The sequence below is a fragment of the Amblyraja radiata genome, chromosome 28 (genome assembly GCF_010909765.2).
Source record: "Amblyraja radiata isolate CabotCenter1 chromosome 28, sAmbRad1.1.pri, whole genome shotgun sequence".
NCBI classification, from domain to species: domain Eukaryota; kingdom Metazoa; phylum Chordata; class Chondrichthyes; order Rajiformes; family Rajidae; genus Amblyraja; species Amblyraja radiata.
Genome location: NC_045983.1, coordinates 15,473,587 through 15,496,472, shown reverse-complemented (window position 1 = coordinate 15,496,472; position 22,886 = coordinate 15,473,587). Strand labels below are relative to the sequence as shown.

The window sequence follows — 22,886 nt, the reverse complement described above, 5'->3', positions numbered from 1 at the left end:
CTGGCCCGATGCATCACTGCCCAATGTGCAGCCTGCAACTCCCTTCAGTGTACCAATGGGCAGAACTCCTGATTGATGCAAGTGGTGAATTCAGACCATCTACTCCCCTGGTGGAGTGAGTCTTGATAGAAGACAGATTTGAAGTGCTCACTGAGAACCACTCTCCAGTCCTGGCACTGAAAGTAGGAATGGTTGATATTGGACAACTTAAAAAGGTCTCTGGGGGCTGTGCTTCCCAGAACATGTCACCCTCAAGTTGCTACAAGGACCAGGCTGAAGTAGCAAGCCTTCAGACCTCCATGTGATAAGGCTGAAGATACTGGGTAGATTAAAAAAAAAGGATCAGATGACATTCCAGCTGTACTACTCCAGATCAGTGTCCCACTTTGGGACAAGTTGCTCCAGTAGGGATAAAGCACTGGCACCAGTCAGCAAAGTGGAAAATTGCTCAAGTACCAAAAGAACAAATCCAATCTGGTTAAATAACACCATATCTCGGCCAAATAATCAAATAAAATGATGAAAGGCTCTGTAAACTGTACAATATCAATCCTGTGTGTGCCATCATGTTCAGGTTTTATTTCTTCACTACTCTCCTTAAAAGTTTCCCAGGAATATTTCTTCTCACATCCTCACTGATGGAACTTAAATACCTTCAATCCTTCAGACTCTTACTTCCCACATTTTCAGATCCTAACTTCCTCTCTGTAATTTATAAATATGTGTTCTCTAACACGTAGCCATTGTTCTACATGCAGCTTACACCCTCGCTTTCATGTATTCATTTATGGGTGTTGGTCCAAGAATACTCCTTGAGAAGGTGGTGGTGAGTCACCTTCTAAAGCTACTCTATCCTTCTAGTGCAGGTGTTCCCTCACTGCTTTGGGCGGGGAACTCCAGGATTAGGAGCCAGTGACGTTGAGTCAAGTCAAGATGTCCACCAAGTCTCTGTACTCCAGGAGTTTAATACAAAGCCCCATGACGTATATTTCTGGTTTAAAACCTTATTTTTTGTCTCTGGTTCTCAGAACATATCTCTCACAATGTTTGGTAATCTCTTTAAAATCAATGCTGCATACTGAGTGGACAGTGATGGCTGGATTGTATCCCTTTATATAAATTCAGGAACCACTTAGTGCCCAGCTAGCAGAACCCCTCTGTCCTGCTTTGCTTTAACCTTCCCATGTCCAAAGATGATGAATAAGCATCTAAACCTCTGGTAACAGTTGGATGAAACTACCCTATGTCCAGGGAGCGGAATCATGATCAAGATGCACCCTGTTTCATACCTAAAACCCCAAACTGAGCACTGAAATTTTATCGCAGCACCGATTGGTCCTAAATGGGAACACGATCTATTAACAGCTTGATTTTGAAATGTGGAAAGGATTGGTGTTGGTGTAGGACATGGTGTTGCGGTTTCTTTGTGAAGAAAAGGACACGTACAGTAAGACAAGGTGCATTTGATACCATATACTTAACAGAGTTTCTGACAACAAGGGAAACTTTGCTGTGTAAAGCTCATACAAGGTCATTGTGTTGGGATAGTTCCGAGAGCTGGCATAGACCTGATGGGTTGAACGTGCTCCATCTATATTGTTAAAAATATAAAACCTGCAAATTTTATCATGACATGGGAGGCCATTCTGCCCCCCCCCCCCAAGTTCATGCTAGCTCTCAGATCAAATCAGCATATTTCCCTGCAACTTGTTCTATTTCACTTGCTCATTTTTTGATTTTCCTCACCACCTACACACACAAGGGGCAATTCACATTAATCAATTCACCTGCGCAAACATCTCAGGGACTTGGGAGAAACCAGAGTACCTATGCGGTTACAGGGAGAACATGTAAACTCCTAGTGAACAGCAGCCGAGGTCAGATTGGAACACTGTGCTGCCCAGTTCTGGATGCCACAACACATACCATCTGGCATCATCATCATTTCATCTTATTCTTAATGGGTGCTGATTGATCACAGCCAATCAGTGAATCACAGAGGGTTCCTTCCACATGCAGTTTACACCCCCTCTTTCACATATTCATATATGGGCATTGGCCCTTAAATGCCCCTTGAGAAGGTGGTGGTGAGTCACCTTCTAAAACTGCTCTATCCTTTTGGTGAAGGTGTTCCTTCCCTGTGATTAAGGAACCAATGCAGAAAAGCAGAAATGGTATTTGGCCAGTACATTCTTCAGGCCTCTTCCCACTAACCATGTCTTTCTCTCTGATTTGCAGCACAGCTGCTGGCAATGTAACATTTTATTCAGGAAGGATAAGGATCCCTGACAGTCATAGACCTCTCCACTGTTTCCAGCATCTCAACCTTGTTTCCATCACCAACTCGTGATACAAATCTTGAAGCTGGATGATGGAATCAAATGGAAATCCAAGATGTCGAATGGAAACAAATTTAAATAGGTTTCAAAGACCAATAAAAGTCTTTCAAAACTGCTCAACTTGTGCCGACCCAGGAAAGCACCAGGACCAAACTGCTGTAAATCGAAGGTTCCCAAATATCAGAGATTGGTTTCCATGTATATATTTTTTCTAAACATAGTAATCTGCATGAATTTCACATCAAAGATTATAAACAGCTCAGTACCAGCATTTATGTAATTTATGTAATAACTTTGCAAACCATCAAACATGTAAACTACCATCCATACTCAAACCAAGATATTGTTCATGCTGCGAGTGGTCATGAGCTAACGCCTGACTCAATGGCAGGAGATGACACTCTGCTTTTCAAGATGAAATTGTTGCAGAGTTTTGGGAAGGAGCTAGAGAATGTAGCATGGGACTGCTCCTGCACAATGCTGGTGCAAGCTCAATGACCTCCTCCAGTGCGACATTATTCCAAACTACTGAATAAGAGCGAAAACACCTGATGACTCATCCTTAACACAGAAGTTGAACCAGCTAGCTTTGTGGAACATGTGTTTCATTTCATAGACTTTCAGTCACACACTTAGCTCTATTTTAAATTGGCTTCCAAGGCCTCTGAATAGTTTTCAATGAATGTACAACTGAATTGAGAATCAGATGCTGAGGGAACACAACCATTACACAATGTATAAAATCAGTCTCGGCAATACTTCACTAGCCCTGAACAGCCAAAACCTGACAGGGTGTTGACAAGTCTGTCACCCAATTGTCTAGTCATAAAAGAATTTGCCACAGGATACGATAGTTGTGCTTATTTTGTAATAAAATCACTTGTTTCACATCACACTTTATTGCCAGTGGCAATTGTACTTCTTGTTCTAAATTATTTTGCACTCTCCCTTGCTCATGGAATTATATAACTCAGAAGGCCATTTGGTTCTCACTCTTTTAAAGAGCTGTCCATTTAGTCCCCCCCCTCCTCTTCCCTAGCTGTATTTATCCTATTCCCTTTTGAAAGCTGCCATTACATTTGCATCCATTATCATTCCACAGCATATATGCTATGAAGAAAAAAGTTCCTCCTCGATCTGCATCATATGTGTTAAACATCGTGGTCCAAAACATCAAGCAAAGCGACGAAAATCACCACAGGAAAACATTTAAATGCATGAATTAAACTGTACGAGGACCCCACGCCGAGAGCGGACTGTTACACAATATTTTTGCTTTTTGTGCTGATTAGTGCTAGTAATGGTGTTTACTGCTTCAATCATTCAATGGTATTTTATTGTCACATGTACCAAGGTACAGTGAAATTCCCTTTCTGGATACAGCTCAGTAAAAGTCTTACTACACATAAGCACAATCTTAGTTAAGTACAAGTGCATAGGAATAGTACACCGAGACAGTGTACAAGAGTCACATGTTTTGGAGCGATTTTATATGATTCAAGTTGTTATAAATGTAGAGTTCTTAATGGCCACGGGGAAAGCTGAAATCACACCTGTCATTATCAAATTGAGCAAAGACTGAGATAGCATGTGGCTTAGAAAGAGTAGTGCTGGAACAGGCCAGGGTTGAAGCAAATCTCTACAGATTCTGCGCAAGAATTAAAAGGCTGCAGATGGAGGGGGTGGGGTTATGTTGGGGAATGCTGTGCTTCCAGTTCTTGTTGGGAGCCATTAAGATGGGCAGGTGATCAGAAACACTGGGTTCTGTCTTCAGTCTCGCCACATCCATTTTTCTGTGCCATTAACTGAGACCTGAGTTAGCTGCTTACAGGTGCAAGTAGCCTGGATGATGGGGAGAAGATACAAGCCATATAAAATGGAAAAGACATGGTGATCAACTTTAATTCAAACCAATGAGATCAGGAGCAAGGCTCTATCGACAGACAGCCAGGTTAACAGGTGATGATGTAGAGCAATACAGGTAAAGCTGAGGCTGTACCTGATCCTGCCCAGTCAGCCAGTTCAGAATGACCTGGATGATTCCAATCTTCAATAAAGTTAAAATGAATGGACAAACTTCAAACCCTTTCAAGGCAGTGTTTCAGGAGATAGCGAATAAGACCAACATTTTGGAGTAGATGAAAATAAACAAAAACTACAGTACTGGAAATTTGAAATGAAAACGGAAAATGCTGGAAACAGCTGGTGAGGTAGCATCTTCAGAGAGTGAAACTGATAACATTTAAGGTTGAATTTGAGGAGAAAGGTGGAATAGGGGGTTAGGGGGTTGTCAGGCATGTGTCTGAATTTTCAGAAAGCAGATGTTAAGGCCGTCAATGGCTAAAAGTAAGAATCTTGAATGGGTAATTATTTGACATAATTTTCAGCACAGACATTGTGGGCCGAAGGGCCAGTTCCTGTGCCATACTGTTCTATGTTCAGTTGGATAGGAAACAGGGTATTCCAAGAATCACTGCTTTAACCCCTGGTGACGGTTCAGTTAAGCCACTGGGTTCCTTCACACCAGAGTGAAGTACTCAGGGCTTAAATCCACTGAATCGCTATTTCAACTTTGTGCTTTAATGTTCACCACCATAAAGATTGTATGAAGGTGGTCCTTTTTTTGCACACAGATTCTACTGTCAACACTTCAATGCATCATTTCTGATCAGAACAAGGATGTTCAAGAGGAGGGTGCCCAAAACACTCAGAGGTAATGATGAATATTGATCATTTAACGATGCACCCAAATCCAGAGCAGTCCTACTGTCCCAAGGGCATCTTCAAATCCCACCCAGCATACGCAGGTTCCGTCACCCCTCCACTTCACTTTCCACTGTTAGCCACTACTATAATGGCTTAGTGGCTTAGTCCAGCATCAGGGTGCTCAGATGGAACAAAGGTCAACTCACTGGGCAAAATTATACATTAATTTAGAGTGTGCAAAAAACTGCACACATTACGAAGGGGTTTACATTGCTGATGGAAGCAGAATGATTAGGGAACAGTAGAAGTTGCCAAATCATGCCAGCTCATATGATAGATTAATCTTTTTGTAGTCAGCTGGATGTCTGATTCACAGAAACCATTCCCCATATTTATTAACATCTGAACTAAATTACCGTGAACTTCACACAAGGAGAGTTCCACTTTGCCCAATATAGAATGCAACACATCATATACACAGGGACAAACCACATTAGCACAAATCCACAGAGCTTTGGTATTTCTTGGCAATAGCTAATACAGATGCAGTAACTGCACAGTTTGTAGGAGTTTGACTGGCTTCCCACAGAAGGTCTGTACCATTAGGTCTCATCAATGATCATCAGCATTCTGAGTCAATCTTTCCAGGTGGTTCAGATTATCCAATCTGCTCTGGAGAACTGACTAAGGTTCAATCGTTGTTTAAGAAAGAACTGCAGATGCTGGAAAAATCGAAGGTAGACAAAAAATGCTGGAGAAACTCAGCGGGTGAGACGGCATCTATGGAGAGAAGGAATAGGCGACGTTTCGGGTCGAGACCCTTCTTCAGTCTATCATAGAGCCAATCTTGAATTGTTGTACTGTCACCTTGAGCAAACTCAATCCAGAGAGAAAAACTGCAGTCAGGGACCTATTCAGCAGGGGCATATTGGCCACAGAGGATGGGAAGCTGGGACTGAGAGAGGATGTGAAGAATACTAGTAGGCACAGGTGACTTTATGTTCAAGTACAGGTAAAAGCTGAATGGGTCATGCAAGCTTGAAGACAGAAGGAGTAGTTGTGGAAGCAGAGGTGAAGCTAAGGATGAACAGAGTGGCAGGGTGGTGCAATGGTGGAGTTGCTTCCTTACAGCGCCAAAGACCCAGGTTCAATCCTGACTACAGGTGCTTGTACTCTCTTCGCACGACCTGCGTGGATTTTCTCTGGGATCTCTGGTTTTCTCCCATACTCCAAAGATGTACGGGTAAGTAGGTTAATTGGCTTAGTAAAATTGTAAATTGTCCCTAGTGTGTGTAGGATAGTGTTAGTGTGTGGGGATCGCTGGTCGGCGTGGACTTGGTGGGCTGAATGGCCTGTTTCTGCGCTGTATTTTTAAACCAAACTAAAATTAAACTAAACTAAGCTAAATAGGAACGTTAAGAATGGAAGAGAATCACGATGTATAGGTTGAGGCAGGTGGTTTCGGTAATGAGGCAGGCAGAATGATGAGGATGGTTATGGTGAGAAAGAGTGAAGAAATACACTCATCAACAGACAGTGAGACTTAGCTATGAGAATGTTTGAAAAAGACTCATAGCAAAACAGGCATCCCAATGAGGAGACAAAGATGTGAGACTGTAGCTCATAGCCACAAGGTAGGTTTCTGTTTGTAACATATCAATGGGCTCCTCCACAAGAAAGCACCCCATGTAGAGAGTGATGGATGCCCCAGTAGCTAGGTTGCGGGCAACCAATAATGCCTGGGGGAGGTGTTGGCAGCTGATAGCAGCAGGGTAGAAATAAAGGAATGAAAAGAGCAAAAAACAATACTGGAGAATTTCAGCAGGCCAGGCATCTTCCTTTGCGGGAATAGATAGATGATGTTTCAGGTTGCGACCCTTCTTCAGACTGGAGTAGAGGGGAGATAGCTGGTAGAGAAAGGTTTGGTGGTCAGGATTAGGGAGCGTGAGCATTCCTAAGGCAAGACATATTCAACGCGGGCCCATCAATGAGGATCTGAAGGCTGTTCTGGCAACAAGGGCAGGAAAGCTCAGCTGGATAATTTAGGGAAATGCTGCCAGAAAGAAAAAAAGAAATGCAAGGAGGATAAATGCGTTCCAAGGGAGAAGTAGGCCAGGAAGAGAGTGTAAAGCAAGGTTGATCGAATGGAAACTAGGACGTGGACAGCAGCCAATGGGTACTGTGGCCAGATGCAGGAAAATTTTTCCCAATGTTGGGGGAGTCAAGAACTAGGGGTCACAGTTTAAGAATAAGGAGTAAGCCATTTAGGACTGAGATGAGGAAAAACATTTTCACCCAGAGAGTTGTGAATATGTGGACTTCTCTGTCACAGAAGGCAGTGGAGGCCAATTCACTGGATGTTTTCAAGAGAGAGTTAGATTTAGCTCTTAGGGCTAAGGGAATCAAGGGATGTGGGGGAAAAGCCAGAACGGGGTCCTGAGTTTGGATGATCAGCCATGATCATATTGAATGGCAATGCTGGCTCGAAGGGCCGAATGGCCTACTCCTGCACCTATTTTCTATGTTTTTATAAAGGCAAATCTTTGGCAAACGGAGTTAGGAATAGCACAGAAGTCTGCTCATCACTTGATGTTTCCAGAAACCTACAGGACACCATCCGTTGGGGCTTACACCTTCAAACTTTAGTTCATCTTAGTTCTGATATTATGATAATCAAATAGTATTTCTTTGTCTGCTGAATAACCTGCAACCATTTCAGATTTAGGATTATTCCCAATTTTTTTTAAACTATCTCTTTCCATTCACCTCATACTTTGGCTTGATGCAGTGTTGTTATAATGGTCACTGGGACTGATAGAGACAGTTTCCCACATATGTGCCAGATATTTGGACCAAATTCCTAGTCTACCAGGTCAGGAAAAATAGGAACAGAGGAGACCACATTAAAAACACCCAGGATTTTGGCAGCAATATTAAGTAGGAATTAATGCCTTGAGTCTTAATTGGCAAATGAACCATGTTTACGTTCTCAGCACTAAAGAGATTAACTTGTTGCTTTAATCATAATCATCACTGATTACCAGGATACGCCGATGCATCTTTTGAGTCTGTTGCATGGGGAATCCTGAATTGCCAAGTGACAGATCCATGCTGTGTATCTGGCTGCTTGAGCAATTCATTCAAATAGTGACCATCTGCACAAAATTATCTAGCACATGGGGTCAAGCAAGTAATCCCACGTCAGAGAGATGTCAATTATTCCCATTTGGTTCTAACACAAGCGTTCAATACTTGTCTCTGAGGCCTGAGAGGGATGTCAAGGCCAGAATCCAAGCCTGGAGTCAATGAGGGCAGGAGGAGGAGGCAGCAGGAGGTCAGGAGCCTGGAATCTCCAAAGACCAGGATAACTGAAAGCTGAAATTCTGGAAGGCCGGAAAGGAAAGCTGGAATTCCCGAAGGACAGATGGGGAAGCTAGTATTCTTGAGACCAGAAGGTGCGAGTAGAATGGGATCCCATTGGTAGATGAGAAGAGAAGGCAAGGCACTTGGGAAAGGATCCATAAGGGCCAATTAGTTATAAAGGTACTAGGGAATGATTGTATAGATCAGTTCCAATTGTGCTGTCCAGTTTTGCAGGAAACAGATGCATTTGTGTTCAGAGGTAATTGTGTATACTGGGCCGAGGAATGGGGGCTTCGGGTCAGCAGATGCATTGGAAAAGCAGCAGAGATTCTCCTTGCACTGACAAAGTTGTGAGGAGATCTGATAAAAATCATGAAGGATCTTAGCAAGGTGAAAGAAACAGAAATGCGTTTCCAATAGTTATAGGGAATTACTGTGCTGCAACATTCTCCTCATAATCTGAATATCAGAGCTGAACATTGTGAAAATCCAACAAGGTACCAGCAACAACTTCAGAAATGCTGTGAATGACATGTATTTAATGCATTCAACAGAGTATATTGAAGCTGTAGAGAAGGGTAAGCACCAGGAACTGTCAGTCCAATGCTATCGACACGGACACTGAGGCTTCAGTGGAACAGCAGGCAAAGAAAGACTGCATTTACATAGCGCCATTTGAACTCTGGATCTAGTGTGGCGGGACTGCTGTATGAGGAAAGATTGGAAAGACTGGGCTTGTATTTACTGGAATTTAGAAGGATGAGAGGATATCTTATAGAAAGGTATAAAATTATAAAAGGACTGGACAAGCTAGATGCAGGAAAAATGTTCACAATGTTGGGGGCGTCCAGAACCAGGGGCCACAGTCTAAGAATAAAGGGGAGGCCATTTAAAATTGAGATGAGAAACAAACTTTTTCACCTGGAGAGTTGTGAATTTGTGGAATTCTCTGCCACAGAAGGCAGTAGAGGCCAATTCGCTGGTTGAATTTAAAAGAGAGTTAGATAGAGCTCTAGGGGCTAGCGGAATCAAGGGATATGGGGAGAAGGCAGGTACGGAGTAATGATTGGGGATGATCAGCCATGATCACAATGAATGGTGGGGCAGGCTCAAAGGGCCAAATGGCCTCCTTCTGCACCTATTTTCTATGTTTCTATGTATTCATTGTTGCTGTGTAATATGAGCATGTGATTGAATGAATGAGCCCACAATTGAGTGAGCTCAAGTAATGGACTGCCTGATAGAACACAATCCAGGAGCAGGAAAGCTTTGGCCCTGGAAACAGCCCACCGCCGGGAGGTGCTGACTCAGACCTCCGTTTGAGAATAACATGAGGTGCAAATGGCAAGCTCCATCAGCGCACCCCACTCAGGGTTCAATTTGGATCGTATCCCAGCCCTGCCAGCATGTCATCTCCCTTAGCCCCGCACACCTTCTTCTGTTGAATTACAAACCTGCCCGGTTGCTTTTTGATAGTTTGACAAACTTCTCATTCACTGTGCTGGCAACATCCTGTTATAAAAATTAATTCCAAAGTGTGAAGTAGTTACACTTAGTTTGTGGTTTCCTTTGTCAATAATCACACACCCTTGTATTGAAGTCACATTCTAAATAAAGTAGTAATGCCTGCAAATTGTCCTACTGAGAAATGTATAACCGGGACTTGAAAGAATGGATTGCTGGACGACTGAATTTGTAAGATTCCCTGCTGTCCAGGTAAAACAGGTGGTTAAGACAAAAAACAAAGTGTTCCACATGATACTGCTCAACATACTGTGGCACTCTTTCCAAGACCTACAAGGCTCCACAGCTTGATGTTGAAGATATGTCCAAAATGAATTATGTAAAGGAAACATGGCAGTGAGGTTGTTTGTACGGTAATAGGATGAATGTTTCAGCACCAAACGAGTTAATGGAATTGAAGCAGGAATTAGTCCTGTCAAAAATAAGAAATTAGTTCTAGTTGGTCCACAGGTTAACTAAATCAGTGATCGATTTTAATGATTTTAATATGAGCTGCTGGATCTGAGGCAGAGAGCTCATTATAAAGATGCATGAAACTGATTTAAACAAATTAATCTTTGGAAGAAGCTGTCTGAAAACATGCTTTTTCTGAATGAATAAATCGAGTAAAAAACATCAGACCCTGTTGATATTAACTTTTTAAAACATTTATCTTACTTTTAAAAGGTTAAGCTGAGTTTGGAAAAATAACTTGAGTCTGTTCAGGAGCAAAGCCAAAGCCTCGAGGGCACACATGTGCATTTTCCCAAAAGGGTCTTTGGTTTGCCTATTTTATAACCAAGCCTGCATAGCACAAGAGTTTGAAGCATATGGCTAGACAGATGCTTCTGGCTTCAATTCAAGGCTGACAGAAATGAAAGGAAAAAAAGATGGAAAGTTTTCCCCCAGTGAAGAGCCTTGGTACCTGGATCTTTTCCTGTCTGCGTTGCTGCTCGGCAAATTTTTTAGTCAGTGCTTGCTTTTTTGCCCTCAGCTCCTTTATATCATCTTCCCCTCCGCTGCCTTCAGGCTCAGTGTCCTGTCCCTCGTATTCTTCAATGATGACATCTTCTTCCTGTGCATAAATGGTTGGCAACAGAACTGAAGTGAGGAACAGTGAAAAATGAGAATGCTACTAACAAGATACAGCAAGGCGCTGCCATCTTCAATATTCAGCCCCATACATTAAACAAAAGTTCAGGAACACAGACTTGAGCTATGTCATATTCGTGCCTTAGTGATTAATAATGCCTTGATAAGGACAGAGGCTGCCAGAAATCTAGATAAACATGGATTACCAAGCCGGTCTGGTAGCTCTAGTGGACTCCAGTCCAAGGTTTCCAAAGTTAGATTTTTATACTGACTGATATTCGAACGTGCCTGTCCCACTGGATAACTTCCATAAGCCCCGCATCATGCTGTCTAGCAGGGTTCAAGTACAGTCCTGCCCCAACACAGCCCACCTGTGCCTACAGAGGCAAAGCTTCATGATTGGGCCACTAACCAAAGATACAAATGGAAGACTAAGGAAGGAGGTAACCGCTGCTCCATTGTGACCCTACCACTAATTGGCACCAAAGGCTTGAAGAAGCGTTTCCAAGTATCTCACCTGATTCTGCAGTCTATCTGGCCTGTATGAAAAGCCAGCTCTTGGTCGTCACACCCTTCACTTCGTAAGTGGAAAAAAACAGTTTTGCTAATGCTTCACACAACTGCACAGCTGAAAGCGATTCACTCAGGAGAATTCAAAGCGCTGGTAGAGTCTGTGCTCTATGCTGGCCAGGAAGGCAGGCCTCTGGCTCCCAGTGCACATCACAACATGCAAGTTTGAGAACAGCAACTCATGGAATATTAATTGTACTTTTAGGTGTTAGTGGCTTGGCCAGTCCTGCAACCACAAGTGTTACTGACAGCTGGGCTAGGAGATGGGGGTTCAAAGATTACAGCAGGTCCATGAAGCTTCAATAATTTTGAGGTAATTTGGTTCAAAAGTCCATCCAATAAATAAAGGCACGCCATTCTAAGTGCCAGCCGGTCTTTGGACTGCTTGTAATTCCTGGGAATCCCTTGGACAGCACCAACTCCTTAAAAGGAGTGGACTATGATGTCATTAGGGGTTTATGGGGCAGGGGAAGGGTATAAACCATGAGGCTTTCATTAGAAAGTTGGGAACTATTGGGTTAGATAGTCAGGACATCTAACATCAGTGATCACTATGAGGGAGTCATTACCAGACAGAATTTAAATTATTTGTCACTACTGATTAACTTGAGGGCTTACCGAACAGCAGACTTGCTGGTGTCTGCCCAAAGCCATGTTTATAATCTGTTAATATTGAATTCAGATGGTATAAAGCCTGGTTACCGATCCATTGACTGAGTGTACTCTTTCACATGAATTGGTGCTAGACAGTGCAGACCATGCAACAGGAAATGCTGCTATCATGGCATGGGACAGAATGTGGAGGGTTTATGGTGGCGAGTGGACCAGGCTGGTGGAGAGTGCACTAAGCAGGCTACAATTGACTGGTATCCATTGGCTCCTGCAGGGAGTCCATGTCAGCAGACCATTGGCGAGGTCAAAGTAAGGCTCTGCTGTGACATCCTCCTTAGTTAAGAGCCTACAAGTGCTCACTGCCAAGGGGAGAAGGGTTAGACATTGCCTCTGGAATAAGCATTCAGCAAAAGGAAGCACTTTCAAAAGAGAAATAAAAAAAATAAAAAAATTGGCAAGTTGAGGCAAATTATAGAGTCTCATCGAGACACAACGAACTGCAGATGTTGGAATCTTGGGTAGACAACAATTTGCTGGAGTAACTTAGCGGGTCAGGCATTACCTCAGGTTGAATTGAATTGTAGGGGGTGTGAGAGATGTTTCAGCTTTCTCTTCCCACTACTATCCATTCTGAAGAAGGGTCCCAACCTAAAGCGTTGCATATCCATGTCCTCCAGAGATCCAGAGATGCTGCCTGACCCACTGAATTACTCAACCAATTTGTGTTCTATAGACATCATCCCTACGCAATAGGAGAAAATAGGTACATCAGGTGAATTTGTGTGGTCTGTTCCAAAGAGATGCGTTAAAAATATGGGGCGTGGTACCCCCACTACATGGATTAGACCCTTTGCAGAGGGCTAGGTGTTCCTGCTTTATCATAATCACAACACAACACCAAGAGTAAATGACTTTTTGCACACTAAATCGCCATATTGTTGGGACAATTATTCCTTGCACCACTTTCTGGCTGCACAGGGACATCAGTACCTCACGTGAGAATGATGTTTGAAACCTTATGCCCCATGGATCTACGAGCCATTAGCCAAGGAATAGCTGTGGCAGAATCCAGATAGCACTGCACCTTTGTGCCAACTGCAAACTGTGGCATCTTAGCTAAATTGTTTTTTTTTCAAAATTGTAAAATCCTCAGGATTTGAATCAGATGTTGAGAATTTGCTGGCACGCCAGTAAATGAAAGAATGCTCCCTTGGTAACGTGTACATTCCAGTCTCTTATTTGCCAACTGGTCATCAAACTGCAGGATCTGGCACCTTCTCATTTTATCTTTGAGATGCTGATTCTTGCTGAGGCAATTTTAAAGGAACTTGATATGTTCCTTTCAAGGCCCCTCCATGTCTTGACATCGTGAGGGACCTTAAAAGCTGGCTTCTCTTCCAATGACGTGGATAGTGAGAACAACCTACTATTCTATGGACTGCTCCAAAAGGATAGGAGGAAAGTGTAATTTCTCAAGAATGCCAAACAGCTGATCATTCAATAGCACAGAGAGCTTTCTCCATGAGGACTGTGTAGGGGTGGGGACTGAGGATGGGTTGGGGAGCTGTGCAGAGGGAAGACACAAATCCAGAACCACAAAGGTTTGAAACATGCATCTTATTTGCAAACACATTAAAATTGTTCACCATTTCAGACTAGTGTTTTTTTTTTGTTGCAGTTCAGCAGTTACAAATGTCACTGGAATCCACATGGTAAACAAAGGAAAGAGGACAAAAAAGAATGCTGTTGCTGAGGTCAAAATGGAGGTTTCAGGATGAAGGTTGACAGATGTAGTTGGGTAAGAGGAGCCAATGGCTAAGCTGATGACCCCCCCCCCCCCCCCCCCCCCCCGCTTCTACATTTCCTCAAATGACCACATTCAATATTTGACAATTTTTCAATCTTGGTATATCCACAAGTGGAGTTAGTGGTGAGGTGATAGTGGAGGTGGAGGTGATGGGTTGGTGACAAGCAATTTAATAAGATAATTGGTGATTAAAATTAAACAACATTGCAGTTGATCAACCAAGGATGTCATCAAAAGGAGAGACCCAGAATCAGTGGGAATTTGGTTACGTATTCAGTCATGGTTATAGCAAGAAACAGATGTTTCAAACTATCATTGTCCGATCAACGTGAGGGATACATGTGCATTCACGAAACAGACTGATTCAAAGTGAAACGAGCATTTAGTGAACAGAGCTGGAGACAATGCAGCTTTAAGGGAGTATATGAAAAAGCAGGAACACCAGCAAAATCCCTAATCATATCAGGATGTGGGCTGCTGTTCAATTTTCCACACAAACCAATGAGTTTGTCTCTTCCTGTATCAGTGCTCCAAGCAAGGCCCCCTGTGAAATCAGTGCCACAGCTATAAACTTTATCCTACTCCTGAACCTTGACCTTGCCGAGGTTAGCTCCATTAAATCATCCATTAAAAAGTGAAATAGAAAACAGCATGTGGATCTCGTAGCAGCAGTGGAATTTCAGGAAATGGAATAAAAAAAACCCCTCTGGTGTGCAGTACCTGATCCTCCAGTTGTTTTCCCTGCTGGCTTCCATCTTCCTTTCCCAGGCTGTCTGGGATGGGTGCCATTGACACATATTTTCCACCCTTGAATGCCAACAGAGGTTCTTCTTGGCCGCACAGAGCTTCCAGGAAGTACTTTAGCACTGTGACCCTCTTGCAGTCAGCCGCTATTACCTAGTGTTTTGGGGAGGAAACCAGAACATTAGCAGGGGAAAAAAAAACCAAATTGTTGGTCAAATGCCAAAAAGCTCATGAGAAACGTGTCAAACGGCATTGAGGCTACCAGGAGGACAGCTGAGGCTGGGCTGAGGAAAGGATCAGAAGCCACAGGGATTGTCACAAGCGGAACCAAAAACACATAGCCGAGAACTCACTACGTGCCACCAACATCACGAGAGGAACAGTAAAAAGAACTAGCAGGGCGTACGAAAGATGGTTTAAGTCATAAAAAGGAAACTAAAAGCATTTCCACAATAGCATCAACTTCCTCCTTTCCTTAATTTGAACTACCCATTATCATATTGCTAGTCAGCCACTTGACATTAGAATGACCTCTGACCACAAAACCAAAGTCCCAGGCTTGACCTTAAGCTGGGGGCACAGACATGAAGTCATCTGAGAGTGTAGTTTCAGGTCAGCAGGGTGCTGACACAGATTCACACACTTCTATATAAAGATTACTGCACACAGCATCAATTCTGAAAAACAAAAGTGATTATTTCCAATGATTGCTTAGCAATCCAGGGGACACCCCCACCTCCCCACAAAAGTACAAAATGAAACACTTTTGCATTGAATGGATACGAAAGGTTTTGAACACATGAATCGTTCACACCGCTAGGGCATTGCATTGGCAACAATTGCAGGGAAGGGCGCTCAGTAGTTGAGTTAAAACTCACTGAAAGGGGTAATTTTGGCAGCAAAATATTCAATTCAATTCAATTCAATTCAACTTTAATGTAATTGCACAAATACTGAGTATGGGTACAACGAAATGCAGTTTTGCGTCAGTCCGTAGTAGTAGTGAATATAGAAATTTAAAAAAAAGAAGATACAGAATAATCAAAAATACAGAATAATTAAACAATGGGGACGGAGGGACCGGAGAAATCTATCGGCGGGACTCCGAGTTCAGCAATGTGATGGTATAATTGTAGAAGCTGTTCCTCATCCTGCTGGTACGAGACCTGAGGCTCCTGTACCGTCTCCCTGATGGGAGGAGGGCAAACAGTCCATGGTTGGGGTGGGAGGGGTCTTTAATGATCTTCCCAGCCCGTCTCAGACACCGTTTTCGGTGGAGGGCATCCATGGCAGGGAGCGGGGCACCGATGATGTGCTGCGCAGTTTTCACCACCCGTTGTAGTGCCTTCCTGTCCGACTATAACACTGACCTGCAAATTTCTAAACAACACATGCTAACATGATAACTTATAAGATTTGGGTTAGGAATAGAAATTCAGATTCCAATCAACATATGGGTGAAAATGTTCTTCCTCAGATCGCATCTAAATGTCTACCCCACACCCTGAACTTATTCTCAAATTTTAGACATTGTTTGGAAAGGTTTCCGATTACCACAATATCTGTCTATGTCCCTTATAGACAATAGACAATAGGTGCAGCAGTAGGCCATTTGGCCCTTCGAGCCAGCACCGCCATTCAATGTGATCATGGCTGATCATCCCCAATCAGTACCCCGTTCCTGCCTTCTCACCATATCCCCTGACTCCGCTATTTTTAAGAGCCCTATCTAGCTCTCTCTTGAAAACATCCAGAGAACTTGCCTCCACCGCTCTCTGAGGCAGAGAATTCCATAGACTCAGCACTCTCTGTGAAAAAAAGTGTTTCCTCGTCTCCGTTCTAAATGGCTTACTCCTTATTCTAAAACTGTGGCCCCTGGTTCTGGATGCAATCTTATGTTTCAATGACATGCCCTCTCATCCTTCTAAACAAGCCCAGCTGCTCCATTCTCTCAGCATATGACAGTCCCGCCATCCTGGGAATTAACCTCGTAACCTACGCTGCACTCCCTCAATAGCAAGAATGTCCTTCCTCAAATTAGGGGACCAAAACTGCGCACAATACTCCAGGTGTTGTCTCACTAGGGCTCTGTACAACTGCAGAAGGACTTATTTGCTCCTATATTCAATTCCTCTTGTTATAAAGGCCAACATGCCATTCACTTTCTTCACTGCCTGCTGTACCTGCATGCTTACTTTCATAGACTGATGTACAAGGACCCCCAGATTCTGTTGTACTTCCCCTTTTCCCAACTTGATGCCATTTAGATAGTAATCTGCCTTCCTGTTTTGCTACTAAAGTGGATAACCTCACATTTATCCACATTAAACTTCATCTGCCATGCATCTGCCCACTCCCCCAACCTGTCCAAGTCACCCTGCATTCTCATAGCATCCTCCTCACAGTTCACACTGCCAACCAGCTTTGTGTCATCTGCAAATTCGCTAATGTTACTTTGAATCCCTTCATTCAAATCATTGATGTATATTGTAAATAGCTGCGGTCCCAGCACCGAGCCTTGTGGTACCCCACTAGTCATTGCCTGCCATTCTGAAAGGGACCCGTTAATCCCTACTCTTTGTTTCCTGTCTGCCAACCACTTCTCTTATCCATGTCAACACTCTACCCCAATAACATGTGCCCTAATTTTGCCCACTAATCTCCTACGTGGGACCTTATCAAATGCTTTCTGAAAGTCCAGATACACTACATCCACTGGCTCTCCCTTGTCCATTTTCCTAGTTACATCTTCAAAAAATTCCAGAAGATTAGTCAAGCATGATTTCCCCTTCGTAAATCCATGCTGACTCAGACCGATCCTGTTACTGCTATTCAAATGTTCGGCTATCTCATCTTTTAAAAATGACTCCAGCATCTTTCCCACCACTGATGTCAGGCTAACTGGTCTATAATTCCCTGTTTTCTCTCTCCCGTCTTTCTTAAAAAGTGGGATAACATTAGCTACCCTCCAATCCACAGGAACTGATCCTGAGTCTATAGAACATTGGAAAATTATCACCAATGCATCCACGATTTCCAGAGCCACTTCCTTAAATACCCTGGGATGCAGACGATCAGGCTTTGGGGATTTATCAGCCTTCAGTCCCATCAGCCTATCCAACACCATTTCCTGCCTAATGTGGATTTCCTTCAGTTCCTCTGTCACCCCAGATCCTCTGGCCACTACAATATCAGGAAGATTGTTTGTGTCCTCCTTAGTGAAGACAGATCCAGATACAATTATAATATTGTACTTGGGCCTTGACAAGGCACCGCGTGGTAGGCTTGCCTGGGAGGTTAGATCATTACACGGATCCAGGATGAGCTGGTCAAGTGGATACAAAATTGGCAGGTGTGGTAGTAGACAAAGGTAGCAGGGGAGGGTTGCGCTTCCAATTGGAGGCCTGTGACCAGTGGAGTGCCGCATGAATCTGTGCTGGGTCATTGCTGTTTATTATTTATATTACTGGTTTGGATGACAATATGGTTAACGTGGTTAGTAAAGTTGCAGATGATACTGAAATTGGTGGAATATTGGACAGTGAGGAAGGCTATCTAAGTTTAGAAGATGATCTGAGTCAAGTTGGACCCCCAGGGGCGCCGGGGATATGGCCGCCCTGCCGGCATTCTGTTCGTTTTTTCTTTATTTTTGTTATTTTTTAATGTGTCAAAAGTTTGTTTTAATGTTCTTCGGTATGTTTTATGTGGGGGGAGGGGGGAGGGGATCGGGGGAAACTTTTTTTTCAAGTTCTTACCTTCCCGGAGATGTGATCAATTTTCGGATCACAATCTCTGGGCTCTGCGGCCTACCATCAATGGAGCTGGAAGCCTCCTCGGACTATCCTGAGCCCCACAGCGGGGCGCGGACTTAACACGGAGCTGATCCCTTGCCTGGGATTGCTCCCACCGCGACTACTGTGGAATCAACACCAAGGGCTCGTAGTCTCGGGTGAGGCTAGTCGGGAAGCTCCAACGTCGCGGAAGGATCGACCAGCCCCGACGCGAGGTTCGATCGCCTGGCGCGGGGGAGCTGTCACCCCCCCCCCCCGATGCGGGAGCTGATCGCCTCGACGCGGAGGGCCCGACCATCGCCGGCTACGGGAGTCAAGATCATCCTGTCAACGGAGGGCTCGAGGCCCCTGACCGAGGAAGAACAAAAGGAAGGACGAAGTTTATTTCGCCTACCATCACAGTGAGGAATGTGTAGGAGTCACTGTGGTGGATGTTCATGTTAAAATGTGTTTTTGAGTGATCTGTTGCTTTTAATTGTATGACTGACCTGGCCAATATCATTCCTCGTATGTTGCAAAACATACTTGGCGAATAAAGTGTGATTCTGATTCTGAAGTAGGGAAAATGGTCAAGGAATAGCAAATGGAATGAAATTTAGGCTTGTGTGATATATTTTGGTAAGTCAAACCAGGACAGGACTTACACAGTAAACGGTAATACCATGGAGAATGCTGAGGAGCAGAGAGACTGAGGGGTACAGGTACACTGTTCCCTGAAAATGGCGACACGGTACATGGTGGTGAAGGGCGCATTTGGCACTGTTGCCTTTATCAGTAGATATTGAGTACAGAAATTGGGACATCATGTTACAGCTGTGCAAGACATTGGTGAGACCATATTTGGAATATTGTGTGCAGTTCTGGTCTCTCTGCCAAAGGAAGGATGTCATTAAGCTGGAAAGGGTGCACAAAAAGTTCACCAGGATGTTACCAGGACTCAAGGGCTTGAGTTTTAAGGAGAAGCTGGAGAGACAAATGTTTTTTTCCCCTGGAGTGTAGGAAGTTTTGAGATGACCTTATAGAGGTGTATGAAATCACGAGAGGCATGGATAAGGTGACTGGTCACAAGTTTTTTCTCAGAGTAGAGAACTCGAGAATTAGAGGGAATAGGTTTAAGGTGAGAGGTGAAAGATTTAAAAGAGTCCTGAGGAGCACCTTTTCAAACAGAGAATGGTGGGCCTGTGAAACAAGCTGCCAGTGGAAGCAAAAGAGGCAGGTACAATAAGAACATTTAAAATACATTAGACAGGTACATGGACATGAAAGGTCTGGAGGGATATGGGCCAAATGCAGGCAAACGGGACCAGCACATTTCTAAAACCAGGTGGGTATGCACGGGTTGGGCCAGTTTCCGTGCTGTATGACTCTGTGAGTCAATCCCGCCCCTTGCTCTTTCTCCATAGCATTTTGAGTTTTTCCATTTCAAGTATTTATCCAATTACCTTGAGTTATTACTTCCTGGACTTCTGGCTCCTTTGCAACCAGCGCATACCACATCACAATTACTTGTGGAATGAATGCCTCTCTCCCCATTACCCATCTAGCACTTCTGCCAACTATCTCAACAAGTGCAGGTGAGGGCAAATGCATGACAGCAGCAAATGAGAGACGTAGCAGAATGCAACAGACAGCATGATAGTGCCGGTAACAATGAAAAAAGAAACGAGTCGGAAAGACATGGAGAATAAGACGTGAACTGTTGTTCATCACTGTGTAAAAAATTCCCCCACAGTTTGCCCTCAACCTGCTCTACGCAGTTCTGCCTCTGTGCTTCAAGTAATGCTGCACCAAAGCATCGATTTGGCTTTATTCTCTCTTTAGCGCTACCTATTACAGGTCCTATCAAAATAATGACCCAAAGCAAAGGAAGATGCAGAGCTATGAAGAGAATGATAGTGGAATTAACTTTAGACTGTTGTTGCAAAGGGCTGCCACGGAAACAGGCCCTTTGGCCCAACTTGCCCACACCGGCCAACATGTCCCAGCTACACTAGTCCCACCTGCCTGCGCTTGGTTCATATCCCTCCAAACCTGTTCTATCCATGTACCTGTTTAACTGTTTCTTAAACTATGGGATGGTCCCAGCCTCACCTACCTCCTCTGGCAGCTTGTTCCATACACCCAGCACCCTCAGATTCCTATTAAATCTTTTCCCCTTCACCTTGAACCTATGCCCTCTGGTCCTCGATTCCCCTACTCTGGGCAAGAGACTGTACATCTACCCGATCTATTCCTCTCATGATTTTGTACACCTCTATAAGATCGCCCCTCATCCTCCTGCGTTCCAAGGAATAGAGACCCAGCCTATTCAACCTCTCCCTATAGCTCACACCCTCTAGTCCTGGCAATACCCTCGTAAATCTTTTCTGAACCCTTTCAAGCTTGACAATATCTTTCCTATAGCATGGTGCCCAGAACTGAACACAATATTCTAGATGCCGTCCCACCAATGTCTTATACAACTGCAACATGACCTCCCAACTTCTATACTCAACACCCTGACTGATGAAGGCCAAAGTGCCAAAAGCCTTTTTGACCACCTTATCTACCTGCAACTCGACCTTCAAGGAACCATGCACCTGCATTCCTAGATCCCTCTGCCCTATAACACTTCCCAGAGGCCTACTATTCACTGTGTAGGTCCTGCCCATGTTAGACATCCCAAAATGCAACATCTCACACTTCTCTGTATTAAATTCTATCAACCATTCCTCAGCCCACCTGACCAATCGATCCAGATCCTGCTGCAATCTTTCACAATCATCTTCACTATCTGCAAAACCACTCACTCTGTGATGAATGACAGCAGGAAACCAAGCATGCTGTGCCTGCTCCATCACATTCCTTGTGAACTAATCACATGAATCCAACCCATTCCCAAATCTCGTCAACTCCTCGCCAAGCTCGGGCGTTGACACAATCCCAGCATAAAATTCAAATTTACCAATTATTTCAGAAACTGGTTCTCTATTCTAAAATCCCAAGAATTAATTATATCTTTGGCTCCTCATTCTAGACATTAATGAATGAACATGGTTAACAGCTATCTAATGGCTGCCCTGATGAATTAAACAATGAGATAATTGCCTGTAATCTACAATGCTCAAATAAACAACCCAAAGTTTTCATATCCACGTACACAGCATTTCTCTATCCATTGGGTTTGTTACTCAAACAATTCCACGAGGATTTTGTCAAACACATACATTCCATTTGAAATTTGTTCTATGTTTACTTTTCATTCCCAATTATCTGTATGCTTGGTAAATGCACCCTGGCTCAAAAATTCTGACACTTCAGACCAGAGTTTGTTAGCTCTGATGTGATTTGAAAGCACAGATCCACCTTGACCCTCCTCAGTCCTGCCCAGCGGGGCACTAATACTTTCCATCAACGGTCTAACCAACATTTGTAAAATATTGGTTTTATCCCTTACAACATTGGTTAACTTAAAAAGGTTACTATAAACCACATTCGACTTCTCTGCCAATGTCCCTTCCTATATTTCAGCATGATACGCAGTCTTTACGAAATTCCACAATCCTCCTCATTTTACTTTAAAAATCTTCTTGCGAATGAAACATAAACCAGAGGAATAGTTAGATCTCAAGCCGGGTGTTAAGTAGCCAGGTTGTTGTCTCTGCGTCAATGTCTGCCAGGCCCTGAGCTCCATTTGGTGGGTGGTAGAGCGGGCACTCAGAGATGACATGGTTGGCTGTCTGTTGTTCTGCTCCGCATTCACAGGCTGGACTTTGGCGGAACCACCATCTCTACATGCTGGCATTGAAACACCCAACTCCAGTACGAAGTCTGTTGAGATTCACCCATGCTCCTCTGGGGTGGTCAGACCCTGGACAGCTTTTATCTGGTGAAGAGATGTAGCTGTGTAATGGAGATGAGGTTGACTTCCACTCCTGTGATCACTTGGTGGCTATCCAGTGTGCTTTTGTCTCAGTTGGCTGGATGGATGATCTGAGTTGTTTTCCAAGTGGAGTAAAGGGGGTGACGGGACTTGAGTCGGAGTGGCCTCTGTTCTCTGCTGATAGCCTGATGGAGGAGGTGATCTGGTCCATGGCACGACGAGATAGGGCCAGAGTTGCTGCTTGCCTTCGGATCCCTGCAGGTGGAATGGCTGCAAGTATAGGGAGCTGTTTGACTGAAGGCACCCAGTAATGGTTCGTAAGGTGCTGTTCGGGCTCGTGTCTACCAGGCTAGTATGTCTACTTCTAATCCATACGGGTGTGCAGTACTCAGCTGGGGCATACACAATAGCTAAGGCAGAGATGCAAAGAGTTGATGGACTGGCTCCCCAACTTGTTCCTGCCAGGCATTGGATGAGGCTGCTTCGTGCCATGACCT

General features: G+C 43.9%; 1 protein-coding gene across 1 annotated transcript in view; it reads right to left on the bottom strand.

Moving 5' to 3' along the window:
* smg6 (SMG6 nonsense mediated mRNA decay factor) overlaps window positions 1–22,886 on the bottom strand; it is a 293,373-nt gene that overhangs the window by 56,044 nt on the left and 214,443 nt on the right. The window contains exons 14-15 of the mRNA XM_033045897.1: window positions 14,713–14,889; window positions 10,837–10,986 (exon numbers count right to left, since the gene is read on the bottom strand). Of these exons, the coding sequence (XP_032901788.1) occupies window positions 10,837–10,986; window positions 14,713–14,889 (327 nt within the window). The remainder of the gene's footprint in view (window positions 1–10,836; window positions 10,987–14,712; window positions 14,890–22,886) is intronic.